The sequence below is a fragment of the Lytechinus variegatus genome, chromosome 12 (assembly GCF_018143015.1).
Source record: "Lytechinus variegatus isolate NC3 chromosome 12, Lvar_3.0, whole genome shotgun sequence".
Lineage (NCBI taxonomy): Eukaryota > Metazoa > Echinodermata > Echinoidea > Temnopleuroida > Toxopneustidae > Lytechinus > Lytechinus variegatus.
This window is the reverse complement of record NC_054751.1, coordinates 3,724,272-3,742,922: the sequence shown is the minus strand read 5'-3', so window position 1 is coordinate 3,742,922 and position 18,651 is coordinate 3,724,272. Positions and strand designations below refer to the sequence as shown.

At 35.9% G+C, this 18,651-nt stretch overlaps 1 protein-coding gene across 1 annotated transcript in view; it reads left to right on the top strand.

Annotated features, from left to right (window-relative positions):
- LOC121424883 (MMS19 nucleotide excision repair protein homolog) overlaps positions 1-18,651 on the top strand; it is a 28,119-nt gene that overhangs the window by 4,914 nt on the left and 4,554 nt on the right. Inside the window, exons 4-19 of the mRNA XM_041620730.1 lie at positions 963-1,048; positions 1,489-1,633; positions 2,169-2,294; positions 3,536-3,684; positions 5,004-5,156; positions 5,679-5,826; positions 6,944-7,098; positions 7,325-7,620; positions 8,255-8,352; positions 9,939-10,052; positions 11,006-11,249; positions 12,125-12,233; positions 13,416-13,614; positions 15,363-15,472; positions 16,670-16,907; positions 17,748-17,998. Coding sequence (XP_041476664.1) covers positions 963-1,048; positions 1,489-1,633; positions 2,169-2,294; positions 3,536-3,684; positions 5,004-5,156; positions 5,679-5,826; positions 6,944-7,098; positions 7,325-7,620; positions 8,255-8,352; positions 9,939-10,052; positions 11,006-11,249; positions 12,125-12,233; positions 13,416-13,614; positions 15,363-15,472; positions 16,670-16,907; positions 17,748-17,998 — 2,621 coding nt within the window. The remainder of the gene's footprint in view (positions 1-962; positions 1,049-1,488; positions 1,634-2,168; positions 2,295-3,535; positions 3,685-5,003; positions 5,157-5,678; positions 5,827-6,943; positions 7,099-7,324; positions 7,621-8,254; positions 8,353-9,938; positions 10,053-11,005; positions 11,250-12,124; positions 12,234-13,415; positions 13,615-15,362; positions 15,473-16,669; positions 16,908-17,747; positions 17,999-18,651) is intronic.

Genomic DNA, 18,651 nt, shown 5'->3' with positions numbered 1-18,651 from the left:
CTTGGCCATAATGGGGGTATTTGTTGAATTACCATCATAAGTTTGAAAATTTATTGGTCTACTTCATAAAACTTGGACATAAGAGTAATAAAGTATCATTGAACATCCTGTTTGAGTTTCAGGTCACATGATAAAGGTCAAAGGGCATGTAAGGTCAAGGAACTTTGGCCAAGTTGGGGAGTATTTGTTGAATTACCATCATAACTTTGGAAGTTATGGATATGATTCATGAAACTGGGACATAAGAGTAACCAAGTATCACTGAACATGTGTGAGTTTCAGGACACATGACCTTTCAAAGTTTATAGATATAATGTATAAAATGTGGATATAGGGGTAATCAAGTATCACTGACAAGATTTAGGTCATATGATCAAGGTCAAATGTCAGTAAACGTTGTATTGTATCATACATGAATGGTGTGTTTTGTGAATAATTATTTTATAGTAGTTTTCAAAGTCAGCACTGCTGCTATGTTATACCTTGGTCACATTTGATCTACGGCGGCCGTACGGCGAGTCGACAACAGCCGTTTTATTAATTTCAATTCAAACCACCTATATGTAGTTGGTACAAAAAATGTTGAAACGGCTGTTTTCGACTCGCCGTACGGCCGCCGTAGAGCAAATGTGACCATGGTATTAATCGCGTGATGCAGGTGAGACCGCCAGAGGCATTCCACTTGTTTGTATACGATTTAATCGTTGTAGTTCTGTATACTGTACTTGTTTCTTTTAATCATGTTGTTTTGTTTGCTCATTTAACTAGATCAAAAGCTTCAGTGTCTGTACATTGGTTTTTCCGCTGAACTCTGTTGGCTCCACTTACCAATACAATATGGATCATGACAGTAAAATGTCAGAAATTATTGAATAAATCCCCAGAAACGACCGTTATTCCTGTTGATTTATTAACCAGCTATTTTGCTAAACACTTCCATCCATACATCTTTTTTTTACCAGTTCAAGTCCTGATTGAGTTTCTCTGTGCTAGGCTGTTAGACCACCACTCTATCACCCAACACACTCTCAAAGGTTTGCTGCCAATGGTAGGTGCATTCGATAGTCCTAATCATTAATGATGAACAAAAAATCTGAGAAAGGTGGAATTAATAATCTTTAGTGGCTATCACATTATTTCCATAATATTAAGGGGAAAAAATGCCCTCATATAACGAAAATGATTATTAGCTGAAAATGTGATAACAGGCTGATATACATTCTTATCTGTGTGCAGAGCAAGTGACCAGAGGAATTGATTTCCAGCAAATACCAAACCTTAAAAGGTCTGTCACAATCACTCTGAAACATTTGTCTCCATTATTCAAATTCACGACCAGAACTAAATTGTATCTGTAATTTGTATATATTAACCGTAGTTAGGCCTCTGAAGCAGTAAAGTAATCAGCCCATAATTTTTACTCCTAATGAAAAGCATTGATCTTGGAATCTGAGAGAATTTTTCACCTCATAATTCATTTTCTTGCAGACTTCTCAGTCCAGCTTTCCTGCCAGTTTGTCGGTTCAGGTGATGACAGCAATCTTTAAAGAGGTCCAGGTCCAGACCATGCTACAGGTGGACCGTAGAACAGTCTACAACATCATATCAAACCTACTTAGGACTAGCCTTACAGGTGAGGACCAAGAGTCCTAAGCATAAACATTTGTGATGATGATCTCGAAATGAAACAGAATCTAATCAAATGACCACCCTGCCCCATGAATGAAATTAAAAGGTTAAGCTCCCCCCCATCACAGTTATTCGCAATCAGCAGAAGCTGGAACGAAAAAAATATTTAAAAAATCCAAAAGATTTTGGGAGGAACTTATAAATTCACCAAACTGGAGTTGAAATTCAGTAAATTGACCAGGTGAATCATCATACACTAGTCGAAATGAATGGCAATGGAGTCGGATTGATAATTCATGCTACATTCTTGGACATTCTAGGCGCATTCTAAAAATTCTGATTGCATTCTGAGTGCATTCGAAATATTTTTGTCATTTCTTTTGGCTGTCCCAAAGGTTTTGGTCATGTTCAAAACATTTGAGGAATATTTTCGAACGGTGTTCGAAGTAGATTTGAATTTATTGAATTGCCCCTCAAATTGTTGAATCCCCCTCGGAAATATGTCATGTTTTAATCCATCCTTCTATCCCACAATGCAGAGCTACAAGGCATGGGGTCAGAGTTCGTCCTCGGCTTCCTCCATGCTATGGACGGTGAAAAGGACCCAAGGAATCTCATCCTCTTATTCAACATCCTACCGACCGTCATCAACAACTTCAAGATTGGTAAAAAACACTTTGGCCAATCCATCACCCATATTTAACTCATCATGCATTACGTTCGCATTATTGCACATCCGTAGGCGTGTTTCGTTCGCATTTTTGCTTAACCACACATTTCCCATAGACTCCCCTGTCCAATTGTTTTTCGAACAATTGCTTGCCCCAGAGCATTTTTTTATACCGTACATGTGTACCGATCGATCGCGCGTGCGACATTAGTTTAGCTTGGATTATCGCAGTTTAAAAATTACAGAATCATTGAGTTTTCCCCCAAAAAAATCAATGCATCCTGATCACAGCCAGGAAGTTTATTGAGAAAGGAGAGGATAAAATCAATACAACCCTCCTCACAAACAATACCATGGCCAGGTTTATTGTTAAGAGTCTGTGACTCATGGCACAAATGTGAATGAGCCTACCCTAAAATAATGCAACACACAGGGGGTTTACAGGTGAACGCATGAAGAGTTAAAAAGATGCTCTCTATTAAAACCAACCCAAAATATTCAGTTAGTTAGATTTTGAATCAAAAGTTTGTCTAGTCTCTATCAGAAGTAAAACTCACATGATATTTGAGTTTACATTTCCAGCACTTTTAACTTTTAATGAACTTCATTATTCATGAAATTTCTGATTGGGATGATCGATTGTTTTTAAAAGTTGCTTTACTCCACTGCATCTGGGATAGACAACTACAAAGCAATTGAAATAATTCGTTTGCATTGTTGTTTATATATTGATTGCTATTAATATTAAGAATGCAATAATTATTTACTTATAACTATAATATATTACTGCTTATATTAGATATTTTATTTGATTGAATTCCATGACATACTATATCAATAGTATTTGAATTTATATAAACAATATTATCTTCACTTTTCTCTGCGCAATATATTATATGTTTATTGAATGGTCATTTGAAGTTGTGTACACAAGAATTTGAATTTCTATTCTAATTCAAATATCTTTCATGTGTACATTTTCTATCTTGAAGTGCCATGAGCACCAAAATGTGGACCTGTGCACTCTATAAGTTGCCACCATTATAATTTTTAATTGTAATATGATTATTTTCTCCACTCTGTTGTATTCATCAGATACATTCCTTGAAGATAAATCTGAAATTATAGAAAGACATTGGCACATCTAAATTCATTTATACTCACTGTATATATTCATTGAAGAGTAATTTGAGGTTTTAAGCTGATATTATCTCCTCTCTCTGCTTTGCTTGGTAGATATGTTCATTGAAGAGACTTTTGAGGTTGTAGCCTGCTACTATCCTGTTGACTTTCACCCTCCACCCAACGATCCATATGGTATCTCAAGAGAGAAACTGGCACAGAGCCTCAAGACATGTCTCTCCAGTACCCCTAAATTTGCGCAGGTTAGAACCAGATTTTATTGTTCAAAATGCATGAAGCAATAATAATAATTTGATGATGGTGATGATGATGATGATAATAATGATGATAATGATGATAATAATAATTGGATTTATATAGCACTTTTTCCAAAAGATGGCATAAGACAAGTTAAGGTTTATGGTTATATAAGTGTGTTTTTAAGATGTTTTTTGAAGAGGTCAAGAGAAGAGATGTTTTGGAGAGATGGAGGGAGTTTGATCCAAAGTAATTTCACTCTTGTTGATGCTGAAATTGATATTGCATTAAAAAAAAAAATAATATTTGATGAAACAGTAAAGGTGATAATTTTGTCACCTTGGTCTTAGAATGGCAATATGATCTTTCTGTACCTCCATTCCCATTTTTTTGGTTAAGCAGAATGGTGTTCTTCTTGTGTGCACTGTTCATAAGAGATGATTGAATTCAGTTGATTTCATGAGAGAGTCTGTAAAACCAAGGATAATTGTCAATATATCACTGTAAATCTATATCTGGTAAAGTTCCATCAACCAAACTTTGTGAAATCATGAAATCTAAGCTGAAAAACGATCACACTGAAAATCACTAACCCAGATAAGCATTGTATTATTACAATGGCTTGGAAAAAACCTGATATTTAGCTGGAATTCCATGCTTACTTTACTTATTTTTCAGCAATTGCACAAATTTTGTACAGAAACTTTTGCAAATAATTTTTTTTCTGTTTACGTACTCAATCTTTAATGTCCATTTTATTACATACTTTGGTCCGAACTCATTTTGATATCATTTCCACAACATGTCAGTTTTTTTATATTGCCCCATATGAATATTGTTGTTCATCATCATATCATTCTTCACAAGTTCCTGATGTTTCTTTGGCGTGCTATTTCATATTAAAGATATGAAACTTAATGACACCGATAAAATAGCCTCGTACAAATGTTGCTCATAATCATATTATTATTTTATATGCATAACAATTTGTTGCCCACTTGTGACCCACCATAAAATGTAGAAAACAGGATCGCTATTTATTGTGCAGACCCAAAATGCAATATTTTTGTGAGAAAATGTCATATTTTTGGTGGAAAATTTGCTCAAATTTTCATTCAATGACTTTAATAAAATGTTTTGATTGCATTAGTAAATCATCCCATGCATGATTTTTCTTTGCGCAGCACAGCAGTAAACTAAGGTATAAAGAAAAAAAAATAATGTAATGACTGACAGACAAATCTTTTTGATTTTGAGCATATGAGGGCAATGTAGTTTTAGCTTAGGTCTAATATAAACACCACATTTGTTTTTTCAATCATAGTTTTGTCTGCCAATGATCATGGAGAAGTTAAGCTCAGACTTACAGACAGCACGGTTAGACTCCTACCAGCTGTTACAAGCATGCGCACCGGTCTACAGTCAGAGTGATATCATGTCCTACATAGAAGCGATCTGGTCATACTGCAGGAAAGAGGTGAGTGAAGAGTGTGCTCTTAGCTTATTTGTTTCAATGGAGTTGGGTTATAATATGGTCAGTGTATCATTTTAGGTACTGGTATTGGTAATAAATATTTGTGTTCTAGGCTCTGCAATAAACATTACCAATGTTGAATGTTTAAGTAGATTTTCTTTGAAGGCCTATTTTTGCATGTATGTCATTTATTTTTTTGAAAAAGAAATATGTATACATCAGACCTGTGTAATTTTACAATTTTATTTGTAATGAATTAATGTATAATGCTGACCCCTTTTCAAAAGCATTGCTTCTAAGCATTGCTTCTCCAGTGTCTCCGAGCGATCTATATTTTTGTTTTTTGTTATTTATTCATCTTTTATCTTGTTCTGTTTATACTTTTGATGGTTGAATAAATGAATTTGAACATTGAATTGAATTGAAATTTTGTATATCATATTGTTATTGTTAATGTGTAAATGTGCATGGGCTTGCAAGATTGGTGTTTAAAATGTGTTTGTGTGTGTTATCTTATCTTTTCAGTTGATGTTAGGTATCAGTGTAGAGTTAGACAAGGAAGCTGCAAAGACATTAGGTGCCGTGGTAACAGCAGTTTCATCTGGTATCCAGTCTACGTCTGGTGGTAGTGGGGACGGAGATCTGAATTCATTCCTCAGGAACATATTAACAGGTATTTATAATGATAGTAATAATGATAATATCAACTTAACCTTATTTAGCACTTTTCATGTAATTCATATCAAAGTGCTTTACAAAGTAGATGATTGGAAATGTATAAAAGAACAGAAGTGAATTAGAAATTATGTAGCAAAAATAAAAGATCAAAGTAACTTTTATTAGATTTATGTTGAATACACCTTTCTTCATTTGATGATATTGTTCGGCAATATTAAAGGTCAAGTCCACCTCAGAAAAATGTTGATTTGACTCAATAGAGAAAAATCAGACAAGCACAATGCTGAAAATTTCATTAAAATTGGATGTAAAATAAGAAAGTTATGACATTTCAAAGTTTCGCTAATTTTTAACAAAATAGTTATATGAACAAGCCAGTTACATCCAAATGAGAGAGTCGATGATGTCACTCACTCAATATTTCTTTTGTTTTTTTTACGAATTTGACGATTAGGACCTCCTTGCCTGAAGCACAAAATGTTAAAATAATGGAATTCCACGTGTTCAGGGAGGAATGAAACTTCATTTCACATGACAATGACGAGAAAATGAAAAAATATTTCATATAATAAACTACAAAAGAAATAGTGAGATGAGTGATGTCATCAGTTTCTCATTTGCATACCGACCGAGATGTGCATCTAACTGTTTTGTGAAATAAAGCGAAACTTTAGAATGCCAGAACTTTCTTATTTTACATCCGATTTTGATGAAATTTTCAGTGTAATGCTTGTTGATTTTTTCTCTTTTTATTCAAATCAAGTTTTTGTTGGGGTGGACTTGTCCTTTAATATAGCACTTTATACAAAATATGTGTCTTGATGCTGCATCTTATTATCTTAGCATTCACATAGCTTCCCATTATGTTAAGATGCCTTGGCATTTCAAGGATAAATTCCTGCTGGGTATCCATTTACTTTACCTGGGTGGAGTGTGGCAAATGTAGATCAACACCTTGGCAAAGAACATTAGTGCTGAGGTGAGGTTTACCACATATTTGTAGGTTGTGCATAAAAGAAGCTCTTGAATTAAAAGTAATAGCCCCCCCCAAAGTATCCACTGGAAATAATGAATTATTTTCCTGCCCTGGATTCTGTTTGCTAACTTCCTAGAATGCAGGCAGCATCTTTGTGAACCAGACCATCGGATGATCCACCCCTGCAGTAAGCTTCTGGTTGCCATAGCAGCAGCATCATACCCGGCTTGCATTGCCATTCTCAAGTATGCCGTCCCCATCCTCCTAGATCAGTTCAATATATTTGACCAGGTGAGGAAAGCTACTTAAAGATAGTATGAATATTGTGATGAGGTGGAGGGGAGGAAAGTAATGAAGCATGAACATGTACTTTCTAATTTTTCATTTCTTATCACAATGGAGACAATAAATGCTTATCTTACATGAAAGGGATCACTTGTACAGAATACAATTGATATTTGTAGGATGGGTATGCAAGATAATGGCTTGTATATGTTTGTATTATTCAAATTCACAGACCAGAGAAAGAATGGTCCTATTAGACATCCTTGAGAGACTCCTCCACTCCAGTCAGGGTCACATCAAGGAACCAGAGGATTGGAGAACTCTCTTTGCCCATCACATGGACACTGTAGTGACCACTGTCCTGTCCAGTTTTGCCAGGGACCAGGGTGTGCCGGACCTCAGGAAGATTGGGCTAGGAACCCTGAGGGAAATGGTCCAGGTCCCGATTCTTATGGACCAGAGTAGGCTGGAACTTGTGGGACAAGAACTGACAAGGGTTCTGCTAGAAGAAGGAGATGAGGGTGTGAGGTAATGGTTGTCTCCCTTTGCCATTGAAAGAAAATTTAATTTTGAATCAGAATACCTCTTCTCGAAAAATATAGTTGTAGGTTAAATTCACCTATCTGTTATTATTTTGCTTTATACCAACAGGGGTAACATCGGTGAATATTTCATATCTGCACCATAACAGAGCCAATTATGTGCATTTCATTTGACAGTAATGACAATATTACAGATTTTGGTAATTCAATATTTCTGATAATATTTTGTTTTCCTTTTATAATGTCAGTGTTTTAGGCATTCAAGTTCGCCATTATTTCTCTTTTTGTCTTTTTGACACTGTATCTTTCTGTCTGTCTATCTCTCTCTCTCTGCCTCTCTTCTGATTTTTTCTTTGTTTTTACTTTTCTTCATTTCTTTCTTTTTTCTTCCTTATGTTTTTCTTTCTAAAATATGGTTTTCTTCTTTTCTGTTTTCTTTTCTATTCTTTGTTTTCCTGTTCTTTTCTTTTCATTTTGTCTTGTTTTCTTTTCTCCTCTCTTCTCTTCTTTCTGTCTTTGTCTCTCTCCCCTTCCTGTCTTCCTTATGTCTTTTCTTCCTCTCTTTTGGTCTTATTTTTCTCTGTGTGTCTGTCTCATTCTTCCGCCTTCTGAAACTTCAGGTGTGAGTGCATAAAGACGGTATCTAGCCTTGCCAAAAAACACACAGACTTTGTCAAGTCAACAATACTTACGTCTTTATGGACCACTGCACAAAGAGGTATGTATCTTCTTGTGTTATTTGTACCTATTTCATCTGTTTGCAAACAATGGACATTGTACTGTTGTCAAATATTGATATTGACATACTGCCCTAATTTAAGAAAAGGAAGTATGTAGCAAAACTGTGATTTATGTAGACATCTATCCATTGCTGCTGTAATTTGGCAAAAGGAAGCAAGTTACAAAAGTATCATTTGTTGTAAATGAGCAATGTGTGTCCGTCATTTACATATGCGTCCATGCAATTTAACAGCATATTTTCTTCAATATCTTTCCATAGAACGATCATTTCTTCCCCAAATTTTGCGTGAACGTGCAACATACAAAGGGTGTTTGAGAAACAACAAAAACTCAAATTTGACTGATGTGTCACTTGCTTCCTTTTGCCAAAGTTGGGCAGATTGGTACAATGGTAATCCAGCCATATCTTAAAACAGGTTCAATCTTTATTCTATATTTGGCCTGAAAGAAATCAAGAACACAATTTGGGGTAATTTGTCACTTGCTTCCTTATGTTGCTTGATTCCTTCGTCAGAGAAAAACAACTTGATTACCTGTCAAATTTTATCCTGGCATTGTAGTTCATGGCATTATACATTTGAAGAAATGTTTCATGAAACACCTTGTACCGTGTAAGTAAGTAAGATATTAATTGGAATGTAAGTCCCTTGTTTGATGAGATGACACCACCTTGTCCCATACATTCATTTTTGTGTTGGTGCTGTGAACACATTTTCAAAACAGAAAAAATCATGTGTTTGCGAGGGGCAATTTAGCCCCCAAAGTGCTCAAAAGAGCACTGAAATCTGAAAAAAGGGGCCCCTGATATTCCCCATTCATATCATTCATTGTCTCTGAAAATAATAAAATATCTTTTTGCCTGTAATTCTAACAATATTAACTTATTAGATGATAAAGAGAAAATTTAATCATACAAATATAGCTGAATTGTTTCTGGGCTTCATATTCATGATTCATTTTCAGATGAATGCTTAGATAGTGGAAATGAAAGCTGTTCAACTGTACTGAAGAAAAGTTTGTTGTAAAAATAGCAGAATTTATATTAAAAAAATGCTGATGAAGGTTTGAGAAAAAAACCTTTAAAGATTGAGTAAGTTATCAGAATTTTAAGCTTTGGATTTGTGACGTCATAAACGAGCAGGTGTCCCATATGTTATGTAATATAAAATGCATGAATTTCATTCTGTAATGGTTCCTGATGACTTATTTTGGTTTCCTTTTCATGATCGGGTGTGGAATGATTTTTTATATAGAAAAGGTACAGTAAAAAACATTTTCAATTTTCAGAGAAAAAAAATGACATTTCATTGATTTGTTACCAATCGCTATGTAGGAATGCTGCTCATTTATGACATCACATCACAAATCAAATAATTAGAATTGTAATATCTTTTGCTTTGATGGATTTATCTCAAAACTTTGGCAATATTTTTTCTGCTATTTTTATAGTAAGCTTTTTGTCAGAGTGAACTGCCCCATTATTATGCATGATAAGATTCTATATAGATAATTGTATCCCTTTACATTGAGAACTTTTTTTTTGTCTCTATCTTTAATCATTTAGGGGTCCAGGATACCAAAGAATAGTAGTTGACATGGCAACCATAGTAACAAATACGTCAGATGACCTCAGCAGGTCGCTGACCTCCGAGCTTGTGTCAGAAATAGCTAAGCCAAGTAAGCGTCATGACCACTCTAATTTGAATATGGCTGTGTGATTTAATTTCTTATTTGAGAAGTAATTCTAACAAGGCCTTTGTGTGTTGTCAAGCTGTTTCTCATTGATGATAATTGATCAAGCAATGTGTTTTTTTAATAGTACATGTACATGCTTTATACATTCCTAATTGTATTCACTCCATTGCATATATTATGTTGATTTTTTTTTCAAAATTGAATTGATGAAAAAATAAAATAACATTGGAACATATTGATTTTCATTGTTTGTAAGCATTTATGGCTCCTTACCTTAACCAAAGATGTAATGCATCTTAAGCTGGAATTCCACTCAGTATCTTTCACAGAGGCATTCCCAAATGTGTTGTGCATGCTGAAATGGAAAAATTACAAGCAAAGACACTGAGTAGGATTTTTGCTGAAAGATATGGGTTCACTTTTGATTTTGAATACATGGTGCAAGGATCATTTCGCAAATCAGTTTTTGATATGATAACCAAATAGAAATCTTGTGAAATTAAAATGTCTGTTGAAGTTATTTATTACCTGTGCCCTTAATTATTTGGAAGTGTGTATATTTTCAATACCCAGAGGTTGATGAAGATGAAAGCATGTGGTATATGTGCACAAAAGAATAACTTCAGCTATGAGATTCAATCTCATTTACAATTATTTATCATATTTTGTAAATTTAGCATCTGATATGGATCTAAGAGTATTAAAAAAAATTGGGGGATCTCTGATAAGCCCCAAAAAAGGATGATAAAGGTCATCATTGAGAATTTACTCATAAATTTTTTTGACAAGCAGGAACAATGGTCTGAAACAGGGTGGGGACACTTGCCCCCTTTAACCTCCACTCCCAGTCTGTATGAATACCGGTAGTTGTCTGTGTTACTAGCTATCATTGTCTTATGTTTTCCCTATTCTCCATTCTTTTTTGTTTCTGTCAGAATTAAGTTCTGACCAGCATCTAGTGTATCTTGCCACGTTAGAAACCTTGACAGCCAATCTTTCCAGTACACCTTCAAATCTAGAGTCCCTCCTAGCATCTGTTGTCTACCCTTTACTTAAAATGGTTGTGTCCGCCACTCTACAATCCAGTACTGAAGCTGGGATCAGTCCACATTGTTGTGGGGAGGTTCTGGTTGCCATTGCAAAAGTGATTAGAGTGGTTGTTCCAAGATTAGATAACAGGTAAGTCAGTTTTAGGACCAATAATTAATTTGTAGAGTCTCTGAATTATAGATTAATAGATTATAGATTAAGGTGGATATTTTCTTGGAATCAAGATATTTTAGAAAGAATCTTCCCCACATTTCACTTGAACTTAGTCATTCATGTGCATTGCTTTTATCATTCATTTTAGTCAGGATTTTCCCTCTTGTGAAGGGTTAGCGACTCTCGCTCTATGATGACAATCCCTCCTTCCACTCTGTCTTTCTGTCTTAAGCATCCTCCTTGTTTAGGCCAACCTTACTACTCTGAGTACTCTCCTACTTCGTCATGTCTTTCCTGATAATCTAAAGTCTTTCCTATTTTACCACCCACTTTCAGATCCCTTGTTCCTCATCTTCCTTCCTCAACACACGGCCCATCCATCTCAAACCAGAGTGATTTTAAGAATGACTGGTGATCCTTTCTTACACGATAACCCATTGCCAATGAACATTTTGGTATATACTATTTACCACAAGAAAGGATCACCAGTCGTTCTTAAAGTCGCTCGTAACTTACGAACAGCTTTATGAAACACCCACCAGTTTCTTCCAATCCCAACCTTTCTGAGAGTTCACTTATGTGTTCTTGCACTCAAGGCTCTGTAAGACAAAGGTTGGTGATTAATCACTAATTTGAAAGAACAATGCTGATCGGTTCCTATCGAGTCTACTGAGAAAAATGCGCATGCAACGATGGTCTTGATATTTAGTGATTAATCGTTAGTCGGGTCCAGATGTTAATATAACTCTTTTTATAAGAATATGCATGTGCATGTATTATATTATTATAAATAAGTTAGTGTATTTCAAATTTAACCGTTTTGATGTGTTTTTCTTAATTTCCTTCCACAGTATGGGGATCAAGCTATGCCAGTGTGCTATTGACGTATTCCTTCACGGGGAGTTAAGCAGTTTGGAGCTAACGAATCACAACACATCGGTGCCCTTCTTACCATTGGCAGTAGGTCATTCTGAAGGGTTTATTTTCAATTTGTCTAATGCCAACTCATCCAATTCCCAAATTGTCTACTGTCATTTGGTCTACGATCAATTCGTCCACTATACACATGGTCTAAATGCCATTTCGTCAACTCACCATTTCGTCTAATAATCAGTTGGTCCAATAGCCAACTAGTCCATACACTATTTGGTCGAATTAGACTAAGTGTTAATTTGGTGAAAGGAATGAAAAGAAAATGGATATTAGACCAACTGGTTATGGGTCGAAATGGTCGTAGACGAATTTGTGTTTAGATGAAATGATGATTGGCCCAAATGGTTGTTAGACGAAATGTTGATGGACGGAATGGCATTAGACTAAATGAAGGTAGACCATGTGATCATAGGATGAGTTGGCAATAGACAAATTGGCAATTTAACATTCAGATGATCTATTTTTGATTATTTGTAATTGTTAAATTGTATGAATTCAAAATTCATATTCAAGAGTTTCTATTCCCTTGTTCCTCTGTCTCTGTTTGCTCTCATTGTTGAAGAAAATTAAAGAATGTCCAGTATCGGTAAAGAAAATAATTTGTTGGTCTCACAATGCGAGACAACAAATTATTTCCTTTACAGATTCTATACTACCACAATGATCAACATCTTCCGTACCTTTGAATGTCCAGTATTTTATAATTTCTCTAAAATTTATAATTTTATCAACTTGTAAAATGCATCATCCAGGTTGCCTACATGTATGCTGTCAATAAAAAATCTCTTCTAAATCTCTTTACAATATATGAATCTCAAATGACAATTTAACTTTCATAAAATATATTCATAATTTTCAGGCTTCTATATATGAAGGTGTCAATTTCTATAGATTTTTTTTGTTGTGTAATATTGAAGCGCTGTATGTAAAAAGCAGAGAGCATTTTTGATTGATTATAGATGATGTAGACATCAGATTATGATTATTATGCAAATATGTGCAAAATTGTTTCTCTACAAGATATTTTGTCTTGTAGTAATGCATTTTTCCTCTCTAAATTTTGATCTTAGGTGTAGAATATTGTAACCACCCCCTCCCCTCTCTCTTAAAACAAAGCCCAATATGATATCTAGAAATTTTATGTTCCCGAGTCTAATTCTTTGTTGATGCATTACTTTAAATTTGATTTACTGTATGATTTGTCTATAGCCTCATGCACCAGGCCACCAGACACAGCTTGTCACAGTTCTCCAACCAATAGTGTGTTCCCTGAGGAGAGAGGTCCATCTACCATCCTCCAAACAGCTGATGTCAAGTCTACTTCACATATCAGCTCATAGTACTGTGTGGTTGACTAGTACCTGGGCTACTAAGGCTTTAGCTGGAGTCATTAATAAGCACCAAGCAGGTTAGTCAGTTTGACCACTTTGAGTGACCACTGAATAATATGTTGGGTCAAAAACTAAATATGATATTGAAGCCCTCTTCAGAGCTTTTATTGTGTGAGAATGTCACAGTGACAGAAATATATTGATTATGAATATGGCTGAAATAATAGTGTAGATATTATTGTATCTTCTTCATGTTTCAATGACTTTGGTAATTTATTTTAGTTTACTGTAATTTGGATGTCATAAGTTGTGTCTGAAGATTTTCCAGACTGCTGCTGATTGTTTGTGCTTTCCCTACCAAACTTAAGGCCCGAATTCACAAAGGTGGTTTTGAAAACCCATGGTTAAGTCCATGGTTTATGCAGATTTCTTGTATAAATTACGCTTCATGTACCGCATATCGGGTGCGTGTATAAAACATGTCTAATACTGATGTGCGCTTTTGTCACAGTCCGCCAAATTGACGCCTGTTACCATGGTTAGATACGCTATTTCATTCATGAGACCACTGTTTGAAGAGTGGACTCATGAATGATAACAGTGGACTCATGAATAAAATAGCGTTGATAACCACGACAACAGGCGTCAATTTGGCGCACTGTGACATTAGGATTGGACATTTTTCATATATGCGCCCAATACATTAAAGGGGAATCCAGCCTTGGCCATAAAATGGTGTGTTGGGAAGGAGAAAAATAAATTAAACAGAATGGTGAAAGTTTGAAAGAAATCGGACAAGCAATAAGAAAGTTATTGCTGTTTTAAAATGGAGATCACTAATACTATGTAGATTTCAAATTGGCAACTGTGTAAGTAAATTATGACAAGGGGCAAGGACAACTTTCCCATAGGCCATGTACTTTATTATCAGGGATTTGAGGTTTTCTCCTAAGTACCCATTCCCCGGGGGCTGTAATCTAAATATAACCCAGATAGTATATTGTTTTATGTCATCATGAAAGAAAAATATAATTTGAAATAAAACTTTTGGGAAAAATGACAATTTAGCCATAATATGTATTGGAGTACATGGAAGAGTAGTCCTTGCCTTACATCACTATGACATCTCATATGTGGCCAATTTGAAGTCTCCATGGGTATAGTGATTACCAATATTTACAACTTTAAAAAATTCTTAACTTTCTTGTTCTTTGTCCAATATTGTTCAAACTATCAGCTATCAACTTGTCTGATTTTTCTTTTTCTTATAAAAACAAGTTTTTATTTGGGTTGGATTCTCCTTTAAGCTTAATTTATATAGGAAATCTGCATAAACCGCAGGTTTTCAAAACCACCTATGTGAATTCGGACCAAAGAGGAGAGTACATTTCTTGTATCTTACTATCGATAAATTATCATGTTTGTGCAGTTGGTGTTTAATGAGGTTATTCTTTCCAATTATTATGTTTTCCTAGGCCTTGTCGTACAAAGAGTTGCGATTGATGCAGTCTTAAGGAAAATCTGTCATTGGGAAGCGCATAGAGACATATTTGTTATGTGTTATGCTATATAAAAACTGACTATATTATTATTGTCATAATTCTTCAAATATAGGAAATAAACATAACATCCATATGGAAAGGGGAACACACAGGTTTATCAAGAAAACTGTACATGCAGGAGTATATAAAATCATTGTTTGAAAAGACTTTGAACTTACATGTATCCAAGATGTTAGCATTACTGGAACTTGTAACTATTTAGATCAATTGCAATTCTTTGGAGGACAGCGCAATAGATGATGCCCTTTTCTTGATTCCCTTAGGGTCAGATTTAGATGAAGTCTTAGTTGAAGCAGAGAGTCTTTTAGGTCGAGCAATATCTAGCATGGAAGAAGGATCAAGCAAAGAAAGAGCTCTTATGGCTTGGGTCTTGGTGAGTCAAAGTTTATTATTATTGTTTGTAGAGTCGTTGCGGCTCAGTGGATAAGCCTCAGGACTTTGAACCACAGGGTCATGGGTTCTAATCCCACCATGACACTCGCTTCCTTTGGCAAGGTGTTTATCTGTATTTTCCACTCTCTACCCAGGTGTAGTAAATAGGTACCTGGTAGGAAGGTATTCATTGAATGCTCAAGTGTCCAATCAGGATAGCCATGCTAAAGCAAGGCTAATGGTATGCAGTACTTAAAACATTGCATTAAGCACCATATTAATGTTGCATTATTATTATTATTGTATTTTTTTTGAAAACTTGTGGCTTTTTGTAATTATATTACCAATTTTTTTGAGATCTTTCTCATTGAATCCTTTGGCAAGGTGTTTATCTACATTTACCACTCTCCACCCAGGTGTAGTATATGGGTACCTGGTAGGAAGGAATTATTTGAATTCTTTAGCGCTATAGTGGGGGTAATAGTATGGGGATAGATCACTTAGAAATGTTGCATTGGTTACTGCTTTAATGTTGCATATTAATTTTATTGTTTGGTACCTGATCTACCTCAAGGTCTCCCATCTTTCCCTTACCTCCTCCCCCGCGCACGAACACAGCTGACCAAGTGATCCCTTGCTTCCACAAGGCAATATTGTTACTTGAAGGTCTGACAAGTCCTTTCTTTAAACAACAGGTTAAAAAGCCTGTAATCCCTCACTATCATGTTATTTACAAGACATATCAAAGGTTCACTAGCATTTCTTATTCTCACATCTTTCTCTTACCCCCCCTCCCTTACCATAGCTGGCCGAGGCTCATGTAATGCCGCGTTCCTCATCACTCTACTCAGACTTCTCACAGGTCCTTTCATGAAACACTCATCTGGTGGGTGTTTCATAAAGCTGTTCGTAAAGTTACGAATGACTTTACCCATGACTGGAACATATTCTTAGGTAATAACTCAATTACATAGGGATATCACATAGCACAAGAAAGGATCACCAGTCATGTGTAAAGTCATTTGTATCTTACGAACAGCTTTATGAAACACCCACCTGGTTTCAGCAGGCAGGCAACAGGCTTTATTTATTCCTTTGTATTTAGTTGTTTCTGAAGAATAAGTCATCAATGTTCCCTGCCATTTTATGCTTTTTGTCATGTTCATACATCCTTCTCTTGCATCCCCTCTGATCACAGCTGACCAAGGCTCTTGTGATGCGTTCCCACCCCAAGGCAACAACATTCCTCACAACATTACTCAGACTTCTTGAAGATGAAGATCTTGGTGATCAGGTCCCTCAAACCCTTGGCATGCTCCTGGAAGACATGGAGGATGTACTGAGTGAGGAACTTCACTCAGACATCAAGATCATGTACAAACAGAGGGTCTTCCTGCAGGCACTTCCATTTGTCATGGCTCTTTTTAACAAAGATAGTAAGTTTTACACTTCTTAAGGCTTATATCCTAATTCGGCAATTCATAATATTGTATTTTTTTCATTTGTCTATTTTTTGTGCTCTTATAATCATATTTATTAATTGTTGCCTGTTATTATTTTTATTATTATTACATGATGTTGACATATTTGTAAATCAGAAATAGACCCTGGTGGAGTGATAAAGGATACGTTTCCATGACACATGCTCCTGCAGCAATTGCTTCTTATGGGAATGCACACATTTAAGCCAATCATTAATCAGAACTTCAAACCTTACCTTAACCTTAATCCTAATTCTCACATGATTCTAAACCAAAACCGTATCGTAACCCGATCCCTCACCTTATATCTTAAGAATTATAAGTGGAGGGGCAATTGCAGTGAGAGCATAGTCCTGTTACCAATAGATACATATATTCCCTCAGTATTTGTATTATTCTTTCAAAGTCATACAAGTGTAAGATGGGATCGATTTCTGACATTTGTGTTCAAGTTTTCAATGAGCTTTGTGTGTTCTCTTTAGAGGTGTTGTGGCTCAGTGGATATGTCTATAGTCTTTGAACCTCAAAGTCCAGGATTGAAATCCTACTGCAACACCCATTTCGTTTGATGAGAGTTCATCTATATTTTGTCACTCTCTATCCAGTGGTGGCTATTTCATTAGATTCTGCCTCACATAAGTTTTTGATCTATACTACAACTGGAATTTATCTTTAAACCAACTGGATATCACCTCCACCACTAGTCATGTGATTGTAACTAGAGGTGTTCATTTATATATTCAACTGGATATGTATCCTCATAATGCCAAATTTTGTCATTCCTCTTCCTTACAGACCTGCAAACAAGAGCCATCACAGCCCTATGCCATCTACTCCCCAGCATACCCCGCCCCGTCCTGCTGGCAGAGTTACCCCCCATCATACCCCGCTTGGTGCAGTCCCTCAGGGTGACAGACCCACGCCCCACCCTTCCCATCTTGGACATCTTGGAGTCTCTACTTGGGGAGACACTGCCCTCATTGGTGGATCAGATTGATAACCTTATACCAACCCTCTTGGAGCTGAGTTCCTACCAAGCTTCTTTGGTGAGTTGAAATCTCATTCATTCTTATTGTTTCACAGTCAATCTCTCTATCCCACCGCTGACACTGTTCTCTCGTTTTCATTGTTTCACTCTCGTACTGACAATCAACCTTGGTTATCCCACTGCTGCCACCATTAATTCTTTCTCATTGTTTGACTGTCATTCTTACAGTCAACCTTGTCTATCCCACTGCTGCCACCATTCATTCTTTCTCATTGTTTGACTGTCATTCTTACAGTCAACCTTGGCTATCCCACTGCTGCCACCATTAATTCTTTCTCATTGTTTGACTGTCATTCTTACAGTCAACCTTGGCTATCCCACTGCTGCCACCATTCATTCTTTCTCATTGTTTCACTGTTGTACTTACAGTCAACCTTGGTTATCCCACTGCTGCCACCATTCATTCTTTCTCATTATTTCACTCTTATACTTACAGTGAACCTGGGGAATCCCACTGCTGCCACCGTTCATTCTTTCTCATTGTTTCACTGTCATTCTTACAGTCAACCTTTTGTATCCCACCGCTGCCACCATTTGTTCCTTCTCCTTGTTTCACTGTCATTCTTACAGTCAACCTTTTGTATCCCACCGCTGCCACCATTCATTCTTTCTCATTATTTCACTGTCGTTCTTACAGTCAACCTTTGTTAT